The 27908-nt window shown below is 53.6% G+C and overlaps 4 protein-coding genes across 4 annotated transcripts in view; 2 read left to right on the forward strand and 2 right to left on the reverse strand.

Moving 5' to 3' along the window:
- Positions 1-27908, reverse strand: part of CEMIP (cell migration inducing hyaluronidase 1) — a 261072-nt gene that overhangs the window by 115625 nt on the left and 117539 nt on the right. The gene's annotated exons all lie outside the window — the stretch shown is intronic.
- TLNRD1 (talin rod domain containing 1) lies at positions 4623-6790 on the reverse strand. Its single transcript, XM_036931847.2, has one exon. The coding sequence runs from the start codon at positions 6342-6344 to the stop codon at positions 5256-5258; it is 1089 nt and encodes a 362-aa protein (XP_036787742.1). The 5' UTR covers positions 6345-6790; the 3' UTR covers positions 4623-5255.
- Positions 6365-11241, forward strand: LOC130681464 (collagen alpha-1(I) chain-like). Its single transcript, XM_057494721.1, has 3 exons — positions 6365-6704; positions 6748-9771; positions 9823-11241. Exons 1-2 carry the CDS (start codon positions 6365-6367, stop codon positions 8064-8066), a joined length of 1659 nt encoding a protein of 552 aa, XP_057350704.1. The 3' UTR covers positions 8067-9771; positions 9823-11241.
- MESD (mesoderm development LRP chaperone) lies at positions 15296-21604 on the forward strand. Its single transcript, XM_036916123.2, has 3 exons — positions 15296-15535; positions 18800-19032; positions 20612-21604. The coding sequence occupies exons 1-3, from the start codon at positions 15335-15337 to the stop codon at positions 20865-20867; spliced, it is 690 nt and encodes a 229-aa protein (XP_036772018.1). The 5' UTR covers positions 15296-15334; the 3' UTR covers positions 20868-21604.

Genomic DNA, 27908 nt, shown 5'->3' on the forward strand with positions numbered 1-27908 from the left:
GGCAAGATTATTAGAGGAAGCGGACTTTAAAGTGTCTCAGATAATACTTCTTATGACCCGCAGACAGAACCGGTCTATGGAGCCCATCACAGGCCTTGGGCTTGATGGGACTTCATCATGTCTTTAACTTTGACAACAGGAAAGCAGAAGATGACGTGCACGATGAGTAAGACATGCCCCTCTCAGAAGACGGTGCTAAGGACACGATTACATAATATTCATGAACACATCTGAGACTGAAAGGGTCTTATAAATAAACATAATAAACGCTTAAGTTCCCACAGTAAAGGATAAAGCCGTGATTCAGTCATAGCCACTACGTCTATCTACCAAAACAGTGCTTCTCAAAGTTAAGGTGCCCAGAAATCACCTGGAAATCTTACCCAAGAGCAGATTCTAAATGGATACTTTTGGGATGGAGCCAATATTCTGCTGCCAACCACGTTCCCAGGCGATGCCCATGCCATCTCCCAGGACCACCCTTGTGAGCAGGGAGATGCTAAAAGATCATCCTACTTCTTGGTGCATGACTGGCCTTAAAGGGCCTATTTCCTGAGTGTATTTCAGACTTGGGTTATCCCTAAACTGAGCTTTGGAGCAAGTCTGTATTCTTCGTTTGGTTCTGAAGAGCATACGTTCTGTAGGAACTCAACAGCAAAGTGCTCTTTCCTGGGCGGCCAAAGAGATAAAGGCTGATTTTTAATTAGGGTGTCTGCTAGCTGCTAGTTCCAGTGTTCCAGCACAAGAGTCAGCAACAGGCAAAAAAACACAGAAAGCTAATTTGCCAATTTGCTATTATGTGACTTCAGTTCATCTCAAAGAGGGGGCGGCTGTATGGGGGGGAAGAACTCTGTACTTGTAAACACACAGATGGACACACACACACACACACACACACCTCCAGGAGAAAACACTGCCAATTCCAACTTGGCAGGAGAGACTAAATTATCTTCTCTATCTGAAGAAAAGGCCCCAAAAAAGCCAGGAGAAAAAACACCTGAGCAAACAAGAAAGTTGCAGAAATGCTGCTGCCTCCTGATACAGAAGCACTGTGGCCTAAGAGAGCCGGCAGGGAATACAAAGAAACCAGCAGGCCCTGCAGACCAGTGGTTCTCCAGACTGGGCGTGCAGCAGAGTCAGCAGGGAGGGCGTGACAGAACTGAGGCTCTTGACAGACCGCTCCATCCCCAGAGTTTCTGAGTGACAGGCCTGACATAGGGCCCAGGACTCTGCTGGGGACAATGCAGCCGTCCCCCACCACCTGGAGTGACACGGAGTCTTTGCGAGGGGAGGGTCCACACCTCAGGTGCATCCCAGCACCTAGCACAGCACCGGCACACACAGCTGGTGCCTGGTAAGTACGCACTTAATGAATCCATGTTCCCACTCTCGTGTCCAGAAACAATTTTACTCCTTGCTTGCTTACGTATAGTCCCTACAGGCATCTGTACACACAGCCACTTCAAAAACAACTTCACATGCGCCAAGCACTGTAGCCCCCAACCTGGAGGGTCTGTGATTTACAGCTAAATTAAATCAATCTCAGTCACAAATGCTGTGGTCACTTTTCCTCTGCACTATCTAGACTGTCAATCTTTGCGCCGTCGGCCACTGCAGTGGAAGCAAAAGACTCACCAATCTAAAAGACCCTAAAAAGAAAAACCCTTCTTAGGTAAAATAGGCCAATTCAATTACATACTCATGGAAAACAAACACTTTCTAAATCTAGACAAGAATCTGCCTGGTGGGAATACAAGCATCTGTGTCCACACTGGAACTCGGAAACGGCCTCCTGGAGGACTGTTCCCTGGCTGGAGCGCCCAGGGGCCTGGGAGTGGTCGCTCAGGTGGAAGCACCCTGAGGCTTTAAGGATTCCTTGTCTACCTTGTCTCCTGTTTACTGAGCAAAGCTCGAAAGGGGCCTTGGCAGGAGTCCTTCAAGTCCTGTCAGATCTGCATGTTACCATAATCACATTCATTCTGAAAAACAGGTGTTTCTGTTAAAATCAGTTGTTTCAAACTGTCAAGTATTTTAGACTCCTACGCCAGCTAAAAACAAAATAGTTTGCAAAATAACCAATCAGATGTAATTGTTTCCAGAATTATACACTCTTTAGGTATTTTTTGAGAAACACGGCCCCAAATTAAAGAAAGCTGGAGTGCAGATGAAGACGGGTGGAAGAAAATACACACGCGTGCACACACATATACACATGTGTAAGTTTTGCATTTCCTAACATCAATCCAGAATGAATAGAAAAGGACAAGCTTAAAACATCTGTGCTTTTTTCTAGTTAAGTCTTGTGTTTGAAAGCCTTTGTCCCATTTTCTTGAGTTGACTGTCATAAATAACGGTTTTTGTTCCAAGAACTTAGCCATAATGGTTTCCTTCTACCACGACCACTCAAAGCAAGGAGGTTTCAACATCCCCGGTCAGGATGGTGTCCATCAAGCCTGTGGGAGGAAACCTGCCTTCAAAAGTCAGAAGATCCCAAGGATTAAAGTCTTAAGTTAACTTTAATATGGTTTAATTAAAAAAAAAAATCAGGCCAGTCTGACTTTATTCCTGGAACTAGCATCTCTGCTGACCTTATTAAACCCAACAAAATAGGTCTGAGACACTACTTTTCAAAAATTAGAGCTATTTTTTTTTAAAGTTTAGCAATGCACTTGGGTGCACTGAAAGAAAGTTAAAATGTTGAAAATCTGGGCCCAAATCCCCAGCCTTGCTGAACAATGCAGACACACAGAAATACCCTACCTTCCTCACTCTGGTTTCCTGAAACCTGCTGTGGAAAAAAAAAATAAAATAAAAATACAAGTAGAATTCATCCCAAGCCACCTGCTAGAAGAAAAATTCTGAACCTTTATCTTAAAGGGGGAAAAAAGGAGGTTAAAAACACCACTAGAACATTGATCAATTTCAGAAGACAGAGATCTTGAATATTGCAAGTCAAAACCTTTAAGATGCAGAAATGTTAAGAGCAACTCTTGCTTGGCTAAGAGGAAAAGAAATTTCAAAATTAGTTTGGTGACAAGCTAGTTAACGTCATCCAAGCAGACAGAGAAAGTGATTTTTTCGGGGGCTTTCATTTTCCTGAAAAATCACTTCTGCAAGGAAATGAGTCCAACGGACAATTGGCAATTCTCTCTCTCTTAATCAAATACCAGATTCACAATTTCTGTTCCTAATTTGATTTTGTTTGTTCCTCTCTGTTCCATTTGGGCTAAACGAACCATTATCAACTCTATTATTACTTATGTGAACCCGATCCACAGAAATATTTAAAACTTCCTATGGACGAGCAGGACTGCCACTTATACCTGGTTTAAGTTTCCTCCCCATAAATACTTCCTGACCCTGACTGTTCCAGAGTCCAAGGGCAGGGGGAGAGAAAAAACACATTCTCAAGGTCATTTCCATCTTTTTAGAGACTTCAAAAATGTAATCCTACCAGGACCTTAAGAGACCCAAGCAACTGCTTCCTTGACTTAAAAAAAAAATGTTACATCCCCTACCACTTGGAGATCTTTTCAAACTTCAGATTCAGAGCTAAAAAGTCCTGGTCTTACCCAACACAGGTTTAAAGACATTGTACATGTCGAATGCGTTTTTGTAATAAATGCTGCCATTCTAGTAAAACAGTCAATATGACTTTCCTGTCTCTCTGACATACTTCGGTGAAAAATTATTTTCAGACCTGCGGGAACTGCAAAGGTTGAGTGAGGCACAACAAATCCCAAGAAAAATGTAAACTGAGCAAATTTATAAAGTATGTATGGGATTTTAGCTACGTGGCTCTCCTAGGGAAAGCACCGCAAATACGTTGTTCTTTCAATGGGAAAATGTTCAAAACTTAACTAGGTTCTGCAAAACTATACATCCCTTCCCCCAAAAGTTTTCCTTAAAGAACAAGCCACCTTAAATTTACTCCAGATTTCAACGAACTCTGCATTCTTCGAACATACAATCGATGGTGTATCTTAGATTAAGGTCACAAACGTTAAGCCCTTTACCTGCAATTATGCTGTGGCTTTAGAAAGTTATCACTTTCCAGAACACTTCTCCATTAAACAGTCTAGCACCCTCTATGCTTCTTTGTAAATGAGGAACTGGATCTTGTCTGAATAGACCTGTGCCTCCTCTCATTTGACATGCAGGACTCACACAGTCCCACACACATTCTCTGACCTGGGCAGGCTGGCATACCACGCAGGATTAGGAAGAGCCTTCATCTGAAAAGACAGAATGCAAATCAAGACTTCAGTCAGCCTGAACCTCCGTTTGTTAGGACAGAGAGATGAGCAAAGACAAAGGGAGCTAAGTGACTTTCCAGGACAAACTGGAGTCGAGACAAACCCCTCCGCCAACAGCCCACCCCTGGCCCTATACACAGTCCACTCAGTCACCGGCCTCTGCAAGGACAGCCTCGCACAGCCGTGTCTTCCTGAATTCTAGGCTGCTCAAAGAAGTAATTCCTGAGGAAAAAAGGGGAAAGGGTTGAAGATTCGGGGCCCACCTCACTGCTACTGAAGTAGTCTCTCCTGGGGCCCCTCCATAAATGACATGCAGCATGCAACATTACAATTATTGAAAATGAACAATAATTGCGAAAAGCCATCTGAGAAACATAACGTTTTAATAGATGAAATAAATACTCCAGTACATGCAAGGTAAAAACTTTGACATTGGGGTGGGGGGGGGAATCACTCTATAGTGTAAATTAAAAAATAAAACACACACTCACAGTAGCTTTTCCCCCACTTGCAAATCACATGGCAACGTCATACTCTTTCCACACCAAGGATGAAGCTAATCCGACACCACTGCTTAAAAAAATAACAACATACAAAAAAAAGGTAGCTACATCCATGTCTAATGAGTGAAAACTGAGGTAACCTTTCTTTTAATTAGGAAAAAAAAAAAAAAAAAAAAAAAGACCAAAAAAGAAATGAACCAATGACCTCCTTCCTGCCCAGCTGATGATAAAATTTAGTGGCGGGATTCCAGGAGAGGGGCCGGGAGATGCGGCGTCCAGCAGGCGGCCCGCCTCTGCGCCGCTCCCTGCCGTGCGCTGGGCACCCCCCTGCCGGGCCTGCACTGCAGGTGCCGCCCTGCCTTCTGGAAGATTCCTCCGGGGCGGCTGGCACGGCGGGGGGAGGGGAGGGGTCACCTACGGGTTCTTTGGCATAAACGGAGAGGGGCGGAGAACGCGATCTTCCCTTAGTCTGGGGTGCCCCGAGGGGCGGGGGGTGCTAATTCACAGAATTGGAATTCACTGGCGGTAAAGTCCTGGGCGAAGACCTCTCCCGTAAAGCCTGAGATAGCAGGGTGCAGCCTTCAGACACGGCGCAGGCCGAGCTCCTCAGCCTCTCCCTGTGGTCCGACACCTTGGCGCCCCCGTCGGGGTGCTGCGCCAGATCCCTGAGGCACTGGGTCAGGAGCACGCAGGCCGACACCACGCTCATGGCGCCGCCCAGGATGGCGGTCTGCACCGCCTTGCCCTCGGCGCTCACGGCGGCCGCGCGACCCAGGAACTGCGGCTCGGTGGCGAAGCCCACCAGCGCGCCCACGGCCTGCACCAGCGGCCCGCTGAAGAGCGCGCAGCGGCCGCGGGCCAGCTCGCTGGGCGCCGCCTTCACCTCTCGCACGCAGGCCAGCAGCGCCGACGCGCTCGTGCTCATGCACTTGACGCCCAGCTTGAACTGTTCGCGCGAAAAGCGGTCCCGGGACTTGTCGCTGGCCAGGGCGCACGCGTCCGTCAGGAACTTGAGGTTGCGCGACAGGCCCTGCGACACCTCCAGCAGCAGCTGCGGCGTCAGGTCGGCCAGCGGGGTGGCGCGCAGCACGGCGCAGCCCTGCTCCACCTCGTGGCGGCAGCGCGTCACGCGGTAGCGGTCCACCAGGCCGGGCTGCGCGGGCTGCGCCCCCGGCGTGGCCACGGCCGCCAGGTAGGCCGCATGGGCGGAGCACTCGGTCAGCGACACCACCAGGTCGCCCAGCTCCACCAGGCTGTCCCCCGCCTCCCCGAAGCGGCCCATGTTGAGCTGGCTCTGCACGTCGTGGGTGAGGATGGAGAGCCCCTTGGTGCGCGCGATGATGGTGTCCCGACACTGCTCGAAGGACTCGGTGGCGGCCCCCGGGGCGGCAGGGCCCTCGAAGAGCACGGGGCGCGCCTCGCTCGACAGCAGCAGCAGGTCGGCCACCAGCTGCATCTTGCCCTTGCAGTGGTCGCAGACGGACACCAGCCTCCTCCGCGGCTGCGAGCAGGCTCCACCGACGGCGCTCCCAGGAGCCGGAGAAGCCGCCTCGCCAGTGGGCTTCCCCGCGCTGCCGCTAGCCATCGCGCCCGGGGGGCACTGGCATGCCGAGGGGGAGCCCGCTACCTCCGCCACTGCCGCCGCCCCCGCGGCCTTCGCGACTCAGCTGGCCGGGGCCGCGGCGCCCGCCCCGCACCATCATGCCATTCACCGCCGTGGGCGGACGGCGCTGGGCTGCGGCGGCCGGAGCCCGGCAGACGCGGAGCGGGCCCGAGGGCCAGGGCACGCGGGAGGCTCTTCGGGGCGCGGGGAGGGGCTGTGGCGTTCGGCCTCTCGGGGGCCTTGCAGGAAGCATGAACCGAGCGCGGCAAACTCACGGGGCGCGCTCGTCGGCGCCGGGCTGCCAGGAAAGTCCCTGCCGCTGGGCCGCCGTCGCCTTCCTGGGCATGGCCCGGCCGGCCGCCGGCGCGGGCGGGGTTGCTGGGAGTTGTCCTTCCTTCCTTCCTTTCTTTGAAATCAAAATCCTTTCCTCGGGGAGGAGCGCGGGCGGCGGCCCGGGCGGGCCCTGCTGTCAGCCACCCCGGGCTCGGCGGCGCACGTGGGCTTCAGGCGGCGCGACCCCGCCGGGCGGCACTGGCCCGCGACGGCGGCCGCCCGGGGCGCATCTCCCGCGGACGCTCTCGGCAGCGGCGCGGGCGGCGGGGCCGAGGGTGTGGCCGGGGCTGGCGCGGCCGCGCAGAGTCGGAGTCGGGCGGGAGGCTGCACGGATTGCGCGCAGCGGCTGCCCGCTCGCGCTCGGGCCCGCCCGCCACGCCCGGGCGTGCCGGCGCCGCGGCGGCCCCTTCCCGCCTCGCGGGCTCAGAGCGCGCGGCCCGGCGCCCAGGCGGCACGCCCTCCCGCCCCGCGCGCCCCGCGGCCCGCCGCCGGCCGTGGGCGCGAGTCCATCCCCGTCGCCGCCTTGCCTCGGGCCCGCGGCGGCTCAGCAGCTCCAAGCGCCCGGGCCCGGCGCATCGGCCGCCCCGCGCGCTGCGCGGCCGCCGGGCCGGCTCAGAAGGTCCCCGCGGCGCGGCCACCCGCCGGGGCCCCGGCTCCTGCCATGTTTGTCAACCTCCAACTTCCGAGCGAGCCGGGAAAACTGAAAGGAAGGGCGGCGGCCGCGGGCGGTGGGCACACGCCGCCGCCTCCCCGCGGGCCTGTCCTCGCCGCGCCCGCCGGTTCCACAAGCCCGGTCCCCGCCGCGCCCGCAGCCTCCGGAGGTCTTTTGTGTGGCGTCACCGCCGTTCGTTTAAATCCCGCTTCCTCCTCGCGCCCTGCCCCCGCCCCCTCCGCCGCTCCCGGATGCTTGCGCGATGCGCTGCTCCTCCCCCGGGAAGCTCGCGGCTCTGGGGCGCCGCGCCCTGCGCGCGCCGGGCCGGCCTGGGGGCCCGCGCCTCCGGGGGCCCGGAGGGGGCGGGCCGGGGGCTCCGCGCACTCCCGGGAGGCGGGGGCGCGGCCGCCGGCGGGCCTGACGTCAGCTCCGCCGGACCGGGGGCTCCGCGCTTCCTGCCCGCCGAGCGGCCGAGCCCAACGGTGACCTGCTCTCCGAACGGAAGGGACCCGAAAGGCGACTCCATCCCCAGGGACTGCCGGGGTCGAGCCGTTCTGCGGGACACCCACCTCCGGACAAGCTCTCCCCAGCCCTTCGTTGGGGCTGATCTCTGCCAGGGGTGGCTCCCGAGGGGGCGGCGCGCGGTGCTGGGGACGCCCGGACGTGCTGCGGCCCGCGGAGCGGGCTCGGACGCCTGCCGCCGCCTCCCGCCCAGCTAACGTCCCGCAGGGTCGGCATGCGCTTCGACCCGGGCTTTGGGGTCAGCTCTACCCCAGCATCTGGGAGGCGTGTGACCTTGTGCGAGTTCCCCAAAGAGCCGCTTTCTCATGCGCACGTGGGACGCTGTGCGCCGGCTGCCTGAGCCCTGGGCTCGTAAGGGCAGCTGCGAGACGCAGGGCCTCGGCCGCTCGGTGGCCTCCCCTAACCTCTGCCTTCAGCTGTGTGCCGGACTAGGAGTCCCCGTGCCGCTGCGTAGGAGAGGCGGCCTTTGGAGGTGAAGAATTATCCGCGCTTTACAGATAAGGACGCTGAGGCTCAGATGCCGAAGGGCCTAGGACAGGGAGATGGCAGCCGCCCCTTGTCACCCAGACCTCACCCTGCAGGAAGTCGCAGCAGCTGGGCTTCCTCCCTACTGCGCAGCCTCCTCATCCTGAAACCGGCCCCTGGGCGCCCGGGCAGCCCGAGCTGGTGTGTCAGCCAACGGAAACAAGTGTTCCTCTTTCCTTCCTCGGACCCGGGGTCACCTTTTTTCAGCCAGTGGTAAATGGTACTTATAACTAGGATGACCTTGCAATTTACCGTCTGAACCAGTTTTCAGACTGCGCTGTAAGACATGCTATTAATAAAGCAAGCGGGGCCAACAGGTACAGACCTGGATGGGTGGTCACCCTGCTCACAGCCGAAAGGGCCCTTAGATAACTTTTAATCACTCCCATCTTTAGAGTTGACTGAACCAAGCTCTTTCCACGGGAACCCAGGAATAGCAGCACCCTAGTCGTACTTTTATTCCTCCAAAAAATTTATTATGAGACAGAAGTCATACCCTTCTTCTATGTCTAGTTTATTCATGAAACTGCTGTTTCTTCTACCTATGTGCCTTCTTCTATTGCAGCTGGGAACCTAGTGCCCCAGCAATGCGCTTTGCTGCACACGGACCGTCCCACTGTGTTCAGTGAGGTCAGGGCTTTGATCCGGGCCCTCCCTGCTGCGTGCTTCTGATGGGGCAGCTCCTCCTAAACTGATCTTCAGACACCACCTCCGCCTTCCTGTAGGTCACCTCTACTTTCTGCCCGCATTCACTCACCCCACGAACATTGGGCACCTACCGTGGCACCAAAGTTCCATAATAAGAGCATGAGGGCTCTATCTCTTCTGAAGGGTGGAGGCCAGAGAGGACACCAGAGTCACGCGAACAAGTAATCATAGTTTCACTCTTGGTATAGTGAGCACTGGGCCGAGAAACCAGCAGAGAGAATGCTGCTCCCCAAGGGGTCCAGCAGGGGAGGCAGGGTAGTGTGATCCTTCTGACCAATGAAATCCAAGTGGAAGTGATGTGTCTCCTCCGGGCTGAGGCCGGGACAAGCCCATCTCCAATTCTCCACTCTCTCTCCCCCATAATATTAGGGAGACTGTGTTTACATGGTGCAGCTAAAAGATGGAGCCCCTGTAAGCCCAGGTGACCAGGGAGGAGACCCTCTCCTGACCTGTGATGGACGTATAATGCCAGCAAAAAGTAAACTCAGTGTTAAGCCGCTGAGATCCGAGGGTCTTTTGTTGCTGTGGCTTATTTTAGTCTGACCTGATGGGCGGAGGAAGGCTGTGCCTGCCCCTGGAATCACTGGACTAAGGGCTTTCTCTTTAGCAAACTCCACCCATGACCCTTCCTAGCCATCTTTTAAAATTAAAATATGATATGAATGAAAGGTCCTATGCAGATTGGTTTTTTTTTTCATTAAAATGGAAATTGAGTGAGAGAAGAAAGCTGAAAATCTGTGGGCTGAAGGCTTGGCTGGGGGAAGGTGCACGGAACAGACAAGGGGCAGCAGGAACCACATGCAGAGATGGCCTGGCCACTGGACCATGTATTCTCAATGCCTGGCTCAAGGCCGACACTTAGCAGGCATTTAAGAAATGAATGAATGAACAAGATGCAAAGAGCACTGATATGGGGAGGAAAGGTGGAGCTGACAGGTGGGCGGGCAGGATGGGGGAAACATTCCTTCTCTCCTTCCCTGCTATTCTAGAATTCTGGTGCGCCCACGCCAGCGCTTCACGCAGGTACAAAGCAATAGTATGAGCACTCTGGTTCGACTTTTTTATTGTGCTAAAATACTTGTAACATAAAATTTACCCTCTCGGCCATTTCTGTGAATTTAGCCATGGGTCAGTGGTCTTACACTGTCCATCTCCAGAAATCTTTCCTCCTCCCAAACTGGAATTCTGTACCCACTAAGCAAGAAGTCTTCCTCCCCATCCTGCCAACCTCTAGGAAACACCACCCTACTTTGTCTCTAGGTACCGTATGTAAGGGAATCATACAATATTTGTCCTCTTGTGGCTGCCTTGTCTCACTTAGAATGTCTTCATGCTTCCTTGATGCTGTAGCAAGCGTCAGAACGACCCGGCTTACCCCCTGCGCACGGTGCTGTGCCTCCTTCTCAGGGCCACCCGGTGGTCAGGGAGGGGCATTCTCTGCCCTAATGTTTGGAGCAGCGTCCCTGTTTTGTGTCTGTGCTCACAGATGGCCAATTCAGTTTCAGGGAATCTTTCTTACACATGACCAGACTTCACCCCTTACTATCTTCCTTTCAATATCTCTTCTAAAGGAAAGGAATTGATATCTGGACAATCTATCCCTCACCCTGCTTTCCCTTACTCTCATTTCCCACAGTGACAAATGAGTCTGATGTTGGCCCAGAGAGCAGGACAGCTGTGTGACAGGCCACTCCCCTTCCCCAGCACGTCCCCTGCTCTCTGGTATATTTTATTCCCGCATAGTAAGAATCTCACCTGGGCAGTAGTTCACCCGTCACTCCCCTGTCCTTCCCTCCCTCCCTCCCCTGGTGCTGCCTTTCTGTTCACCTGAAGCTAGTGCATGAGGCACATTCCAATCCCATCCCCAAATTTTCAAGGCAATTGCCATATTAAAGATAATTTAAATTAAGTGTATTATTCCGAGAATGTCAGTTATAATTAGGCTTTTTTCCTTCTATCTTGGTGAAGTAACAATCAATATTTTGGGAGCATCTGTGTTTTCAGGCTTGCCCCTGCTTTTGAAATACAACAGCTTTGAAATCCCACTACTTAGAGATCTGCTTGCTGCTGTCCTCCTATGATATATATCCTATCTCTATAATTTTAATACCGATTTCTAACAGTTTGTGATTTAATAATTATATAAAATGAACACCTTTAATATCAATAATTATACATCTATGATATCATATTTAATGACTCTTGTTTTCCATTGTATGAACAGACTATAAATTTTCAATGTGTAAACGTGATTTTACAGTCTAGTGTTCTTGAACATTTAGGGTGGTTCCTGTTTTCTGCTCTTATGAGAGTGTTAAGGTTGGATTGTTAGGAGGGGTGAATGAAAGAATACATGTCAAATGTTCAGAAGGGTGCCTGCCACAGAGTAACTGCTACATATGTCATCACTATTCATTGTCTGTGTCCTTGGAGTCAGTTCTTGATGCGCACTTGTTAATCAGAGACTATGTACATTTTTTAGGGTTTTGTTACATTTCACCTAATTTTCATGCAGAAAAACTTCACCCCCATAAGGGAATGAGAATGCTTATGTCCTGAGCCTTGCCAACAATATACATTATATTCATCTTTATTTTGGCCTGATAGGTAAAAAATTGTATCTTCTTTGAATTTGCTTTTTCTTTGATATCTAATAAGGTTCTGACTTTTTTTTTTCATATATAAATTGGCCAGTTATTTATTTTGGATAAATAAAAATATTGTTCATGTCTTTTCCCATTTTTCAATAGGGGTGTTCATCTTTTTCTTACTGATTTGTATATGCCATGTTGGAGTTTTCTTTCCAATTTATTTACCTTTAAACTTATTTTTCATTGCATTTAGCAAACACAGGTTTTAATTATGTAAGTCCTACTTCTCCTGTTCACGAGTGACCGTGGTGACCAGGAATGGACACCTTCCCAGGCCTGAACCAAGCACATTCTCTCCTGGAAACCTGGACTTGTAGTCAAAACATAATCAGTTAGATGCTCCATGGAGCAGATAAAGTTCAGCAGGTAGGTGGTGCCTCTTCTTGCACCACGACTAAAAAGAAGCAAAAGAAGAGAAGAGAACTACTTGTTGCCTCGGCCTCAGCCCCACCCTAGAGATCCCCCAGCTGCGCCTCTCCGTGATTCCGTCTTTACAGCCTCCAGAACCATGGTCCACCTTTCAGTCATCGGCCTCGGTTCCGACTGAGGTGTAGCTGTGCCACCCCAAGCTTTCAGTATTTTGAATATCACCCTGCCTGATTCCAAATACTGCTGGGAACTCTTGCTGCACCCCCCAGTGGAGGCATGCCTCCCGTGTTGTGGTGTAACAAGTCAGGAGGAAACCCAGCTAAGACAGCAGTCAGATCTCAGATCCAATTTTACCATCTGCAGTCCCTGAACCAGTGAGAAGAGCAGCTCGTATTAAACTCCAGAGCAGTGAGAGGCTAGCGGCTGCCTTCCTTCAGGCCGTGACCACACATCCCTCCCACTTCTGTCCCCTCTTCTCCTGTCTGACTGATTACACTGCCTCAGACCTGGGTCAGACCCTTATCTCATCCCATCTGAACATTCCTGGCTCCAGACTCCTTCTCAATGGGTTTTGCACATGGCTCCTAGCCCTGAGTGTCTGGATGATTACCCCAGATGGTGCTCTGTGGAAGAAAAACACGCACACCTGGGCTCCAGTTCTCGCCTGCCGCTCACTAGCTGCGTGATCTCGGACAAATTCTGCAATTCCAAAGCCAGGGTTTCCTCTTGCCTAAAATAGGGGTGTTATTATCATCAGATCACCCCCTCACGGGTCATGACGTCCTGCAGTCTGTACTATACTTACTGTGTGTTGTTTATATCCTCTGCTAGTCTGCAAGCTCTTTAGTGCAGGGATGTTGTAGTATTAATCTTTCCATCCATGCCTCATCTGGCTCTTGATTGACAGTAGGGCCTTAGTAAATAAAGTTTCAGAGTTGAACTGAGACAACTTCCAAATACCCAAATGGTGAAAATGCAATCATTCCAGATGTTTTTACATCAGTGGATTATAAATGGAATTGATTTCCTCCTTAAATGAAAACCAGTAGCCCTGGAATCTTTTACACAATCACAACAATTTCTGTAAAACACTAAATGACTTCTTTTTTTAATAACTAGATACTGTGGACCAGGAATCCCAGAACTTTTGCACCTTAACTGGGCAGCTGGCAAAGTGAGTAACCAGGGTGACCCCTCCCAGCAGAGCACATGATCAGCCACAGCTGTTCATGTTTTTTAGCATGACTGCACCAGGACAGGGCTCCAAGCCACTGGGTGGAGCAATGCACCCTGGGGAGAAGCTTATGACATTTCCCTCATGACTTCAGAAAAGAAAAGGAAAAATCCTCTTTTTCTTATAAGTTGTTTTGGCCCAATGTCAATAAAATATGTCATAGCATGTATACATATAGATAGACGCATGCATGAGTATGTACAATATCAGCCTCTGATACAGGGGGAGAGAATTTAAGCACAATGGTCCTCAGAGTAAAGATAAGGCAGACATTGTTAGCTAGTTGCCTGCTCAATGTTCACTTCCTCTTTTCTTTTGCTAACAGAATCCCAGTTTTATTTGGGGTGACAAGGTATACATCCAGAAGACAGTTTCCCAGCCTCCGTTGGAGGGCTAGGTTCCAGCCCACGAGATATAAACAGAAGTGTTGTGCGGAATGTCCAAGTAGGCTGCTTAAAGGAAGCTGACTCCATTGAAAGGTATGTTCCTTTTGGCCTTCCTTCCTTCCTCTGGATGAAAGTCATCTTGATGGCTGGAGCACCAGCAGCCATCTCAGAACTTGTGGTGACTTTGAGGATGGAAGCCACAGGCCAGTGTGATGGATCAGGATGAGAAAGGGGCTGTGTGCCGGGTATCTCGGGAGCCACAACACTGGCCCTAGATGCTTAATTTTCCAGCTGTTCCTATGAAAAAAAAAGTCAAACAATAACAACAAAGCCCTCTATCTTGTTTAAGCCACTTTTTATGGAATGGAGTTGTCTGTTACATGTAGTCCATTAATTCTATCCAAGCAGGGTGTATCAGTCCGCTAGGGCTTCCATAATAGAGTACTACAGCCCAAGTGGCTTAAACAGAAACTGACTTTCTATCTGGAGGTTGGAAGTCCCAGCTCAAGGCGTCAGCAGGGTTATTTCCTGCTAAGGCCTTGCTCCGTGGCATGTAGAACACTGTCTGCTCCTGTGTCACTACACAACTGTGTCCAAATTCCCTCTTCTCATAAGGACACCAGTCTTGTTGGAGTAGGAACCCCCACAACAACCTCACTGTATCTTGATCACCTCTCTAAAGACCCTGTCTCCAAACACAGCCACATTCTGAGGTACCTGGGCTTAGGACCTCAACCTATGAAGTTTGGGGGAGAGGGGGATACGATTCAGCCTGCAACGCAAGGCTGAATAAAGAGGATTATCTTGGCTTTTTTTTTTCTGGTAATAGAAAAATTGGTAATAAATGCCCCGCAATAGGTAGTAGAGAAACACACCAATGGTATGTCAGAACCAAAGCATACCATCCAGCAGTATAATCAAAGTTCATCGTGGGAAACACTTGGAGAGCCAGCAGGCTTACCAATTTGTACGGCATGCGGACACGGCATACGGATACAGTGGCACCATTTCGGAGGCACTTTGATGTTTGCAAATGTGTAGGAAAATGTGCCCGACGCGTGACCCGAGGAACCTTCCCGGCCGGCCGCGCGCGGGAGAAGGCGGGCCTCGAGCGGGGAGCGCACGGGAGCCCCCGGCGCCGCCGGGCAGAACCACCAACTCCGCGGTGCCCAGGGCGCCACCCGGGGACCAGGCGAGGAGCGGGTGGACGGGCGGCTGGAACGCGTACGGGGCGAAACCCGCGGCACTGCCCGGGTCGGGGCCCAGATGGGACCAAGAGGCGGGGTTTCCGGAGCCGAGGCTGGAGGAAGCTGGCGGGGCCGGGCCGGGGCGGAGCCTTGGTAGGCCGACGAGGGCCGGAAGGCGGGCCGGAGCGTGTAGGAGGCGGGACCCTCGGGACGGACCGGGGACGGGGCTAAGATGGTCGGGAGGCGGGGCTTCCGGAGGCGGGACCTGGTCGGCTGGTGAGGGCCGGGAGGTGGGCTGTAGTGCGTAGGGGGAGGGAGTCGCGGGACCGGGGGCGTGGCTAAGACGGCCGGAGGGCGGGGCCTCCGGAGGCCGGCCAGGGCGCGTAGGGGGCGGGCAACGGCAAAATGGCGGCCTCCGGCTGGGCGCGCTCGGCCGCGGTGCTCCTCTGTGCATCCAGCCTGCTGGTGCTCCTGCCGCCGCCGAGGGCCTACGCCTCCGAGGGCCCGGCCCGCACGCCCGGCGAGGCCGCCGCACCCGCCCGCAAGAAGAAGGACATCCGCGACTACAACGATGCGGACATGGCGCGGCTGCTGGAACAGTGGGAGGTGCGCGGCGCTCCCGGCCTCTTCCACCCCCGCCCTTCGCCCGCCGGTGCCCCAGCCCGCAGCCCCCGGGCCCGCGTCCTCGGCCGCTCGGCCCCGCCGGTGCGCCTGTCGCACGCCCGGCGGCCGTCCCCGCTGGGGAGGGAGACCTTCCCACCCAGAGGCCGCGGGCGGAGCGGTCGCGGGCCCGGGGGTCGTCCCGCGGTCCCGCCCTCCGGACCAGCGGGTTTCCGCCTTCCCGTCCCGGCGGAGCGCCCGGAGCGCGCTGTAGTTTCGTGGGAGGCCTATTTTGGTGGCGGGGCCGGTAGCAAGGCTGATGGCCGTCTCGTGGAACTCGCGTTTTTCACCTCAAGGAGCGGGGGCTGCCTCTTGGGAGCGGGGTTTCTCGTTACTTGGGGGCCCCGGGGCGCGTCGTTACCGGCGGCGCGCAGCGGGCTCTCCGTGGTGGAGGTCACTGACCACAAGCGCGGGGCTGCCTTCCGGCCTTCCGACGGGGGTTGATTTGTCTCGGTTAAGTTTTAGAGCTGGTGCCGTAGAGTCAGAAATTCGGCTTCTCACTGTGGCCTCGGGTTCCTTACCTGCAAAATGGGATTTTCCTGGAGGATTCCTGCCAACCCTGATGTTTTGTTATTTTGTGGTTATCTGTGTGTGTGTTTGATAGAGGCTTTCGGACGTGAGCTTAAAAAGCCGTCTGATGTACTGGACTGTTAGAGAGCTGACGTATTTTCAAGTTTGTCTGCGGTTGGTGGGACGACTTGGGGTAGCTTCGAGTGTGCCGGCCGCTGTCGCAGAGGGAGCCCCGTGCAGCTCTTCCTTCCCCTTGTCTCTGCGGTCTCCCGCTCTTTTCGAACCCTAACAAATGAAGTTTCCGACGCCTACCACCCCCAAAGCGGGAATACCGTCTCGTGAGGAAATCCTGCCTTGGAAATACTCAGACCCTGAGCTAGACCAGAAAAAAGGTGCTGCAGGGGTAAATAAGGGATGCGGGCAGCAGGAGCGGTAGAATATAAAAATGACCACAAAGCACAAAGAGAAAATTGCCCGTGCTGTAAAAAGAAAGTGCAGTTGGAATCTCAGAGGGCTTCGGGGCCTTTTTTCAGGGAGGAGATGGCGTCAGACAAGGAAAAGCGGGAGAAGGGCACTGCTAACGGAGCGGCAGCATCGCTGAGGATGGAGCGCGTGGGAACTGGACAGAGGGGTGCAGATAATAATAGACTGGGCTCTGTTCAGACCTCTTCAGCCTGGGAATTTCGACTGGCAGAGAGCCTGTCTGTACGAGGTGTTAGTAGTACCCACCTCGGAGTCGTTCCAAGAATTGACTGAGGAAGCACGGGGAGGAATGAGGCTCGTGTGCTGTGCGGTCACGGAGGGGGCCTTGGGGGTCCCCTGCTGCCTGGTCCTCTGCAGGTGAGGAAGCAGGCGTCGGGGAGCAGGGACAGGTAGTGAGCGGGGCCGAGTGAGGGCCCAGGCCTGATGGAGATACAGATCCCATTCGAGCTCTGCCTTAGATTCTTTTGTCCTCATCTTTTATTAAAAATATTTTGAATACAGTATGTTGTTACTAGTGTCTTGAGCCTGGGCCCTTAAGTGATTTGTAAAAAAGACCAAGTAAAAGTGATATAGGAGCTTTTGTTTCATTTTAGTGTTTTTTTGTTTATTATAACAGTTTTATTGAGATATAATTTACATGCCTTATAATTCACCCACTTAAAATGTATGTTTCTGAAGAGTTTGCAACCATTTCCACAACAGTTTGAGGATGTTTTCATCGCCTAGTCCCTGTCAGCTGTCCCCCAGTGGCTCCCAGGCTCCATCCCGCTCCAGACAGCTGCCGGCCTGCTTTCTGCATTGGTGTCTGCCTGCTCTGGACACTTCTTGTCACTGGAGTCCTGTAATGGACAGGCGTTTATGTCTGGCTTTTCATTGACCAGAACGTCGTCAAGGAGCATCCAGCTGGTGGCATCTTCCTTTTGTTGTGGGAATTAGTGTTTTCTCCAAGGAACTCTGCTTCTTTTAAGTATTTTTAATACATCTACTTACCTGTCTTCTGTTTATTAGTTGGCATACTGCTGTAAGCAGGATGTATTCACTTCTTTACATCAGTGTGGACTCAGTGGTTCTTACTGTATTGCGACAGTGGTAAGTCATTCTCTGTTTATTTTGATTTTCAGATTATTCCCGATCAGGCCCATGAGCACTGCTCCCTGCTGGTGTCTGTGTCCTTCTGACTTGTCCCATGATCGTTTGAGCACTTTCCTACTTTCTGATAGAAGAAGGCATTCCGGACTCATCTGTTTCCTTTGCTGGAATTAGCCTTTTCTTTAAGGAACTCTGGAAAAAATACTTAGATTCTTCTCTTAGGTGCATCTATCAATCTACCTGCCTACCTATTAGAAGTCATGAGTTCTTCTGATGCCTCCAGGTCCAGCCTAATGCCATGGGGTACGTTCTTCCCTCTGCGTATTTGTAATTCCCCTTGGCAGAGTGAAGAGCCCAGCTCTCCTATCCTCAGTACCTTTGCTGCTTTCTCAAGCTTAGGCTTTGCAGGTGGAAGTTCCAGAATTGCTGGCTCACACCTCTGCAGAAACCGAACCCTCGAATGAGAACTATTTGTTTACAGTTTGCATTTTGTAGGTGAAATTGATATACATGAAATGCAGATTTTAGAGTTTTGACAAAAGGTTACATCTGTGCTACCCACACCCTTGTCATGATATAGAACATTTCCATCACCCCAGAAAGTCCCTTGTCCCTTTGCAGTCAGTTCCCCTCGTAATGCCCTCCCAGACGCAACCACTGCTGTAATTTCTGTCATCCTAGATTAATTTTGCCTATTCTTGAACTTCCCGTAAGCGAGTTGTATAGCATATCTAATCCTGAACCTGGCTCTGTCGCAGTTTAACTCTTTTGAGATCTGTTGCCTGTGTCATCGTTGCTGTGTAGTGTTTCATTATATCACCAAACCCCAATGGGGCTGTGTCTACAATCTTCCATTCTGGGTAGGTTCTTTGAGAGGAGAAAGGCTGGAAACCCATCACATGGGGGCTGCCTGTGCTTGGTGACCCTGAGTAGGAAAACTTTGATGGGCGGCTAAAGTGCTGACGGAAATTGGATTCGGTGTGAAAATCACATAGAGGAGGAAACCCCTGGGCGCCCTTCCCCTCTTAGTTGAGTCACCAGCCTGCACCTGACGGGCACAAACTCTTGCTGCGCCCGGGGCAGGTCCTTCCTGATGGTTCTGGTGCTTCTCCCCCTTGCCCCCCGTAGAAGGATGATGACATAGAAGAAGGCGATCTCCCAGAGCACAAGAGACCCTCGGCCCCCATCGACTTCTCGCAGATAGACCCGGGCAAGCCCGAGAGCATCCTGAGAATGACCAAGAAGGGGAAGACGCTCATGATGTTCGCCACCGTGTCGGGGAGCCCCACAGAGAAGGAGACGGAGGAGATCACCAGCCTGTGGCAGGGCAGCCTCTTCAACGCCAACTATGACGTGCAGAGGTGAGGCGCCAGGGCCCTGCTGGGGCAGGTGGAGGCTGCCGCCCGCTGAGCCCTGGCAGGCTGTCCTTCCTGGGCCCTGGGCCTTTCCTACTCGGGTGTCCTCTCTCACACTGCTTTATTCCTAATTTCTTTTTAAAGCGGAACACTCGTTACCGGTTAAGGCCAGTAAGTTGCTCTTCGGCACAGCTCATCAGTTCCCAGAGTCCTGCTGGTCCTTGTATCCTTAGCCTTTATGTCACCCGAGTAGACTGTGCAGCTTGGCCCTGGTGGGGAGGGGGTGTCACAGCCGGACCATGTGCTTCCTGTGAGGCCGTGGTCACACGGGCGATGGGCCCAGTCTCCTAAAGGCCCCCGAGTTACAGTGAGGCGTCCAGCTTCTGCAGCTCAGGATGGTCCTGAGGTACAATTTAAGGAATTTATTTTCGCCTCCTAGTAACAGTTCTGAAGTAGAGGGTCTTTGTGTCTTTGCTTAGGAAATTGAAAAGGAATAAAGAACTGAAGGGATGCTGAGAGCCTGGGGTGACCGCGAGCTTTCGTTTGCTGAAATGGACACTTAGGGAAGCAAATGAGTGTTTCGGTGACCCTGGTCCAGCACTAGCCCCTATCTCGAGTGGTGAGGGTGTCCTGAACAGAAGGGGGTGGGAGTGCAGCCCTTCAGGAACAGAAGACTCGTGCCTCCCAGCCACACTGGTGGTCCCCCCGGGCCTCACGCTCTTCCTTGTTGCTCCTTGGGACATACCGAGTGTGGAAGGGCTGCTCTCTGCTAACCTCTGGGTCAGGATTTCTGGCTGGCTGCTGAGTGTCCTCATAGCCCTTCGTGGGTCGTTCCTGCGACCCAGTCTAAACCAGAGGTCCTCAGTCTTTATCAACAGGACTTTGTCAAGTGGCACCTTCAGTGGGCGCCTTGGAAGGTAACACAGGTCCGACGGCACCTCCTGGTGTCCCCAGCAGCCCCTGAGAGGCGTCTGCAGCATCCCAGGGAGCCCCCCGCGCTGCTCAGCACCAGCACCACTTAGCACTCCCCCCACCACACCCCACCCTCCGGCACGCCCAGGTTCTGTCTGTCGACTGAGCCGAGGGGGTTAAATAGTTCAGTTGGCTGTACGGTGAGCCCTTGAGCAGCGTGGGTTTGAGCTGGGCTGATCCATCTATATGTGGGTTTTTTAAATAAATATATTGGAATTTTTTGTGGAGATTTGCAACAATTTGAAACATTTTCTTTTTTCTAGCTGACTCTGTTAGAATACAGATACCATACAGAATACGTGTTAATTGGCTTTATGTTACAGGTAAGGCTTCCAGTTAGCAGTAGGCTGTTAATAGTTCAGTAATCGGGAGCCAGAAGTTATACAGGGATTTTCAGCTGTGGGTTTCGGCACCCCTCACCCCTGCATTGTTCCAGGGCCAACTGTATCCACAAACATTCCATGTCAGTAGCTACTAGGTCTTGGAAAGTACAATTTTTTATTCTGTATTCATGTAGAACTTGAATTATTTCACGGTAAAAAGGAGTTGTTTGAAGTGCAGCAAATCGCTCTGCGCCCTCTGCTCTGTGCTGACCGCCGCCCTGTCTCCGTAGGTTCATCGTGGGGTCAGACCGCGCCATCTTCATGCTGCGTGACGGGGGCTATGCCTGGGAGATCAAGGACTTCCTGGTCAGTCAAGACAGATGCGCCGACGTCACTCTGGAGGGACAGGTGTACCCCGGCAAAGGAGGAGGAGGCCAAGAGAAGAATAAAACGAAGCAGGAGAAGGGCAGGAAGAAGGAGGGGGACCCCGAAGCTCGGGCTTCCAAGGAGGACAACCGAGCCAGGAGTGAAAGAGAAGACCTGTAGTGGGGCAGCCGGCCAGGGGTGTGGGGGGGCGGGCACCTGCGCACCCGTGGGATCCTGCCCAGTTTGTGGTCAGTGTAAGTACATCACGGTTTAAAAGCCTTGACATAAGGCAGGTTTGTCACTAACATTGAACATGGACAAATGGGAGTTCACTATAAAATCACGTCCGGTGGTCACCTGGACGTGTCACTTTCCCCATGACACCTGGGGTCCCGGACACTCCCGTGGCCCCGCTGTGCCCGCTCTGTGCCAGTGGCCCGCCGTGCCGTCTGTTAGCCGAAGGGCACCAGGTTCTAGTCAAACTCCTGAGACTCTCGACTTAACGAATCGGCTCTTTGTGTCGCAAACATCATTCTCATGGGTGTGAACGCAAAATGTGCCACGGGGACTCTAGCACCGAAATACCCAGTCGACGCCAGGGTGTGTAAATCCCGAACCTATGCAGAAATAATGTGACTTGGAAATCCTTAGTTTTACTTTGAATTTCTTTGACTTGAATCCCTCTTGCCAAAGAGGACTCGGTGTCAGTCAGGTTTTATGTGGTCTGTGAAGTCCAGGGGTTCCGTTGTGTGTCCTTATTTAGGAAACGGTAATGCTGGTGTTGGGGTCCATGTTTTCCTTTGATGTGATGGTTTTGAAGGGTGTGGGTTGGGAGTTGGCAGAGTCCTCCGCAGCGTGGCATAGGACTGGGAGCCTCGTGTGCTTGTGAACACCTTTGATAAAGTGCCTGAACCAGTGGTGGTCTGTGTGGTACTAACGTGTCGCACCGCTGTTAACCTCTGAGTCCTGCTCCTACGTCAGCGTCTACTCTGAGTCAGTCACGGAACTTACAAGGTGTCAGTTTTGAGAACTAAAATTATGTGTAAAAAATTTCATTGTGATTTTAACAAAAGCAGCACATGTACATGGTTAGAAAGTGTCTCTCGTACTGAATGGTACAGAATGAGAGGTCTGCCTGGTCCCAGGGGAAGCGACTGTTAATTTGTTTCCAAAAAGAAAAGGACACTTAGCCACTTACAGTGACGTGTGTGCTTTGGCCTCACGGCATCTGCTTCCCTTCCCTTGGTACCACACTGCCCTCTGATGCAGCACAGCCTCTCCGAGTCACATCTGTGCTCTGGACGGGAAGTTTGCCCTGCAGGCCCCCTGCATCCAGGCCACCCCTGGGCCTCAGGAAGGGCGCTGTGGCTTCTCTGCAGTTTGCACCTGAGGGTGGAGCCGGCACCGGCCTTGGGGAGAAGCAGGGCGCAGGGGGCCTGGTCAGGGACCGTGACGCATCCTAAGGGTCCTGTGCCCCTGAGGTCGGCTGTATCTGAAGCCAGGAAGTCCCTAGGTGTTCCCAGTGTTCACTTGGGATGGCCCGGGTCTGCCATCTGTAGCCAGCACGGATCAATCACTGGATTGGGTAACCGCATTAACTGAACAGAAGGCAGCACTCCCTGCGCACCGCCCTGGACCTCGTTTCCACCACACGTCTTCCCACGCCAGGCTGTGCCTCGGCTTCCTGTGCGCTGCGGCCGCCCCAGTGTTCCCAGAGTGTCCATCACATGCTGGCACTGCTAGATGCCGGGGACAGGGTGGTCTGGCCCTGCCATCGGAAGCATAATGATCTGGTGAGGAAGGGCTAATATGATCACATAGGAGGTAAGTGGCAGCTGGTAGACGAAGGTACCCAGGGCCTAGTAGTGGGTGGGGATGGAAGGAACGGGGATGGTGGGGGGGAACCTCCCTGCAGCAGGAAGAGGAGAGGGGGACCCGAGTAATCCAGGCAGAGGCTCTGTGGTTAGAAGTAGCAGAGGAGGGATGGTGGGACAGCCAGTGACCAGTGAGGAGATGGGGGAACTGCCCAGGGCCAGGCTAAGAGAGAAGAAGAGGCAGACAGGTTTCTCAGGAATTTGGGATACCCTGAAGACTTCCAAGCTGCAGTCGGGTGGGAACAAGAGAGAACCCAGTTGGCACATGGCTGCACAGAAGAACTGGGAAGGTGCACCAGTGGGTGTGCGAGGCAGGTAGGGAGGGTGTCTGAGGACCTTGGGCAAGAGTTGAAGGCGGCCCGCATTAGCAGGGTGGAGGTATGGTGGGGTCGCCCGTGGTTTACCTGCACAGTCCCACAGGGTACAGGACCTTGGCTGCCCTGTAGCTGCCACACTGGAGGGGATGCCCACAACAGCCATGCAGAGACATGCTGGGCAGCCCCACCTGTTCAGTCCCAGCTCTGTCTTCCCAGTCCAGGTGCCGACACAGGAGCCTTCTGCGCTTCCAGCCCAGCCTCAAGACACCCCCACCATGCAGGCGGCAGGGAGGAGCTGCCCCAAAGCTGTCCGACTAATGAACAAGAGAAAGTTGTGTTTCAGGGAGGTGGGGGGTAGACACCTACACATGGGCCGAGGGTTACTTTTTCTGCTTCAGTGTCTGTTGATGTAGTAACGCTTGCACGGCATCTTTTAGGACTGTCAGCTCTGAAACCCAAGAACTGAATCAGGCAAACAACTGCCACCCTTCATCCTCATGCCCTCTGGTTTCTGATGGTTATGCTGGAGTTTTAGTACTTCTGGTGGTTTCATTTATAATGTCAAACTCCTTTTACTTTTTTCATTAAACCAAATTGGATATACATATTAACCCCTGTCAATGGGGGAAATTCACGAACTTTCTGTCTCCCTGATTCTGATTCTTGTTTTATAGTTTAATAGTACAAATAGTTACATCCATTGCTCCACTGACACAATCTGAGGCCAGCTTTATCTTTCCCCTGGAATATACCTGCTTTTTCCATCAGATTATCCAGCGTCCCTTCCTCATTCCTGACATTCAGGAATTTTACTAGGAAAGCCTTAGCGTTGATTTTTTGGAATTTTTCTTTTTTGTCTCCTAGAACATGGTGTGCCATTTCCAACTGCATATTCAGTTTTGAGTTGTTTCATCATTTTGGAAAGATGTATCTTCTATTATTAACTTATTTTTAGTTTTGTGTTGGTATTTAGGCACCAATTTTTCTCCTAAACTCTGAAATGAGTTTTTTAATATTGAGGAACATACAATAAAATGCACAAATCTTAGTGTACAGATCAATGAGTTTTGATGTGGATACAATCACTGAGCTGTTTTTATTACTCAAAAAGTCCAAATGGAGAATCACCTCGGTTTTTTGTTTTTTGCCTGTATTTGTGTGTATGTTCTTTTGTTATGTTCTAATTGCAAAATGTTTGGCAAGATGCCACAACTTTGTTTTTTCCCCTGTGTTCATGCTGAACAGACATGGCTTTTCCAGACCTTGGCCTCCAGCGTCTATTTTAGGTGAATTCTGACCCCGTCCCTCCTTATCTGAGCCACATATCCCTGGATACAATTGCAGTTCAAGAGCTGGTACTGCTTTCAGCTTTTCCATAGCCGAGCAGTAAAGGGAGGGGGGTGCTCAGGCAAGGCCATTACTGGGCAGGTGGACTCTGTGTCCTAGACAAGGTGGCCCTCCTCCCAGAGGGGGACGAGCAGCCGCATTCCTAGGAGGTCGACTGTCCGGCCTTCAGAGTTCAGATTAGCCGTGGGCCTCTGTCCCTTGGCTCCCCAGGGAGGGTCTGGCTGGAGGGCCCTTTGCTTTGCTCGTGTCTAATAGCCATTTTTTTCTGCTGCTCCTGCCAAAGGACAAGCTGTGCAAAATGCCCTTTTGGCCAGCGCAGGCCCAGGACGAGGGGAAGCACACAATATAAGGAGCATCACAAAACTCAGTATTCAAGATAAAGTTTTAATGCTGGATTTAAAAAATGAAGTTTGTGTCAAAGATAACGGGTGAGCAGAAGATGAAAATGTTAAAAGCAGTGGGACAGAGCAGGGCGTAGGGCGGGCAGTGAGGCCCAGCTTTGCAAGCGTGGGGGCAAGCCCACGACCTGAGGCCAGCTGGCTGGTTAATGCTGCTTCGTGTTTTAAAGTTCACATTCCCTGGCTGCCCAGGTTCTTTCTTTCCGAGGAAGAACAGAAATGCTTGCTGTTACTCAAATAATGACAGGGATGTTAAGAGAGCTCTATAAAAGGAAGAAGTTTATCTACCAGCACCGTCCCAGCTATCCAGGGTATTTTCATTTAACCAGCTTCCTTTCAGGCCATTATCTCCAACCTTCATATTTTCACAGAGTTGCAGTGAGAACAGAAACACGATTTGTGTTCAGCTAGCACTATTTTGCAGTGAAGTTTCCACAGTGCTGCATGGTCTCCATGTCCGACATTCAGTGGCCATGTGATATCTGCATGCTTTCACTGTGCCCGGATTGTGCCCAACATGCTGGCGTTATGGAGAAAGCCGGGCCAGACCACAGTTCCAGGCAGGGCTCTGGGACTTTCAAGGGCGTGAGCCTGGTCTGTGTCCCCCATCCCCATCTCCAAGCCGCAGCCCCGGCAGGCCGAGTGACTCTCACTCCCTGGGGTGGTCACAGCCATTTGGGGCCAGAAGCGATGTCTTGGCCCAAGGGCACCATGCACCAGGCTGGCAGATCCGATTCTCTCTTGGCGAGAGACTGAAAACTTTGGTAGCTGAGTCATTTGCAGTGGAACCACTAGAATGAAGGTTTTAGAACTTCTGTTGGTGATGTTTCTGTGTCTGCCCGGAGTTTCCGACCTCCTGGGTCTTGATTATTCAGGCTGTCCCTGAATTGTGAGAGCTCTACATCCTTCTAATCAACTTTTCAGAACATCCATTTGAAGGGATTGCTGCCTCGGCTCCCCCCCGCCCCCTCTAACTTTTCCTATTCTCTTTATCCATCTGAAGAGGTGAGAAATGAAGCACAGATGTAAAGCCGGGGCATGGCTGCTCTCTTCATCTATTACATGGAAAGTAGCTCACTTCTCCCCATAAGATTAGTCTTTCAGTGTCAGTTTCAAGATCGTTGGAACACAGGACTGGCGCTTGTATTTTATTTCCAAAAAGATTATATCAACTCACACTGTTACCAGCAACATATAAGCCGACCCATCAATTCTGCCAGAAACTCACTCAAATTAGTCATTTAAAAATTCATTAATGTATTTGTTTAAGAATATTTATTGATCACCTGCATGCCAGGCATAGTTCAGTAGATATTAAACATTAATTTATTTTAATTTCCATGTCTTTGTTTACCAGTGAGGTTTCATTTTCTCTGGGATTAATAAAAATCAGCTCCTCCTGTGAAAATTACTTTTTCTTTTACCTCTTATTCTGTTGGTGGCCTCTGCTAAGGAAAAAATCTTGTGCAGGACACTTATTAGACATGGCAAAGCAGAAGAAGTCTCAGGACGATCGCCACAGGGGAAAGAGCCTGTGAACTGGGCCCTGCGCCCAGCGAGGACAGCGGGGGGTGTGCAGGCGAACAGCTGAGCCCACGGGTGGAAAATCATCCGGAGGAGCGCGGTCGGATGTCCAGGGTCGGGAGGTTCTGCGAATTCTTTTCTGGGACAGGGTCACAGGCCGTGGTCAAGGCCTCCTGGGAGGGGGGCTCGTCCGGGGGAGGACGGGGTCTTCATCCTCCCCGGCTGTGTGGTCTGCTCTTTTCTGAACCCAGAAATTAACCCCTTGGCTGTGAAACCCGAGGAAACAATGCCTCCCTGTGGCGCGACTGGGAGATACCCGGTGACCAGGGGGTGAGGCCAGGGCCCGGCCGAGGGGCCTTCCTGGGGAGCAGAGAGCGGGCTCTTCGCTTGGGTTGCCTCGCCGGTGGGCGGCAGGAAGGCCGCGTCCTGAAGAGCAGGCGCCGAGCTGCACACCCAGCGCAGCGGGGGCCCCCTGGGAACGGGCGCGGAGGAGGCGAGGGTATCAACGGCCTCCCGGTGTGGACGGCAGAGCCGACCGCGCCGCGCCTCCCCTGCGCCCGCCCCGGCGCGCACGGACCTCACGCGGGGGTCTCGTCCCGCTCGCAGCGCCCGCGGGCGCCCTGCTCGCGTCAAAGACGGGATCCGGGAAGGGCGCGGGCCTCACAGCCGCGACCACGACGGTGCAGGCGCGCCCGCCACCTGGCCGGACCCCTGCCCGCCGACGGTCCCGCCGCACGCAGGTGAGTCTGCACATCGCGGGGCGCCCGCCAGGAGGCAGCAGAGCCCGGCCCGGCGCGCCACCCGCCACCCACCCGCGGGACGCCAGGGGCGCCGACTCACCTGGTGTCCGTCCTCCGGCCAGAAACGGGTGAGAATCCGCAGACGCCCCTTTGCTGAGCTCCTCGCCGAAGCCGGCAGGGTGTTCTGACCCGTGCGTACCGACCCGCACGCCCTGATCCGCGGGCGGCAGATGCACTGTGAGCCCCGCTTCACGCACAGCGAGACCGGGGCCCGGGGTAGCCGAGTATGTGTCCCAAAGTCACGCTGCTAGGAAGGGGCAAAGCCAGGATTCGGACCCGGGCAGCGGGGCTCCGCGGCGGGGGAGGGCTGTCCGGGCCTGCGGCCTCCCTGCAGCCCCACCGGGGCGGACTGACCCCGCGGCCTCCCGGACTGAGGTGCTCGGCCTGCCGGTACCCGTCCGCGGCTAGCCGGGGGCGCGAGAGCCCAGCTCGGGGCGGGACCGCCCGGCCTGCCCCTGCCCCTGCCCGGACGCGCCGCCGCCTCCTTCCCGCGCCCCGCGGTGCCTGAAGGGTCCTGGCGGTTAAAGGAGCAAATCCGCGGGGGGCCCCCGGCGCCGTCTGGGGGTTTCTGCGGTTGTTCCTGGGTGCGCGCGCAGAGGCTCGAAGGGCTGAGCCGTCGCCAAGCGCACGGCCGGGAGCGGCGGAACGGCACCCTGGCCCCGGCGGTTCCGCCCCCGAGGCTGCTCTTCCCACCGCAGCCCCTGGGGGGCGGAGGAAGCCCGCACGGGCCACAGCGGCGGGGCCAGCGGCTGGCCGTCCGCCCAGCGCCGCGTGTGCGAGCGCAGAGCCGGCCTGCCGCCTCTCGGGCGGGTCCACTGCCCCCGGCTCCGGGGGCCGCGCCCCGCGGTGCCCCTGTACCCCGGAAGGGGAAGACGCGGGGCAGAGCTGCCCCCCCGGAGGGGCTGCAGGACACTGGGCTGCCGGGACGAGGGATTCCCGGGGGGGCCCATTCCAGGAGGCC

This window comes from Manis pentadactyla, chromosome 18, assembly GCF_030020395.1.
Source record: "Manis pentadactyla isolate mManPen7 chromosome 18, mManPen7.hap1, whole genome shotgun sequence".
Classification (NCBI taxonomy): Eukaryota; Metazoa; Chordata; class Mammalia; order Pholidota; family Manidae; genus Manis; species Manis pentadactyla.

Bases quoted from the DNA above. Each gene is read 5' to 3' on its own strand.
- TLNRD1 (XM_036931847.2), bottom strand. From the start codon at position 6,344: ATGGCTAGCGGCAGCGCGGGGAAGCCCACTGGCGAGGCGGCTTCTCCG.
- MESD (XM_036916123.2), top strand. From the start codon at position 15,335: ATGGCGGCCTCCGGCTGGGCGCGCTCGGCCGCGGTGCTCCTCTGTGCA. The intron at 15,536-18,799 runs GTGCGCGGCGCT...TGCCCCCCGTAG, and splicing joins GGCTGCTGGAACAGTGGGAG to AAGGATGATGACATAGAAGA. The intron at 19,033-20,611 runs GTGAGGCGCCAG...CTGTCTCCGTAG, and splicing joins GCCAACTATGACGTGCAGAG to GTTCATCGTGGGGTCAGACC.
- LOC130681464 (XM_057494721.1), top strand. From the start codon at position 6,365: ATGCCGAGGGGGAGCCCGCTACCTCCGCCACTGCCGCCGCCCCCGCGG. The intron at 6,705-6,747 runs GCATGGCCCGGC...GGTTGCTGGGAG, and splicing joins GGCCGCCGTCGCCTTCCTGG to TTGTCCTTCCTTCCTTCCTT.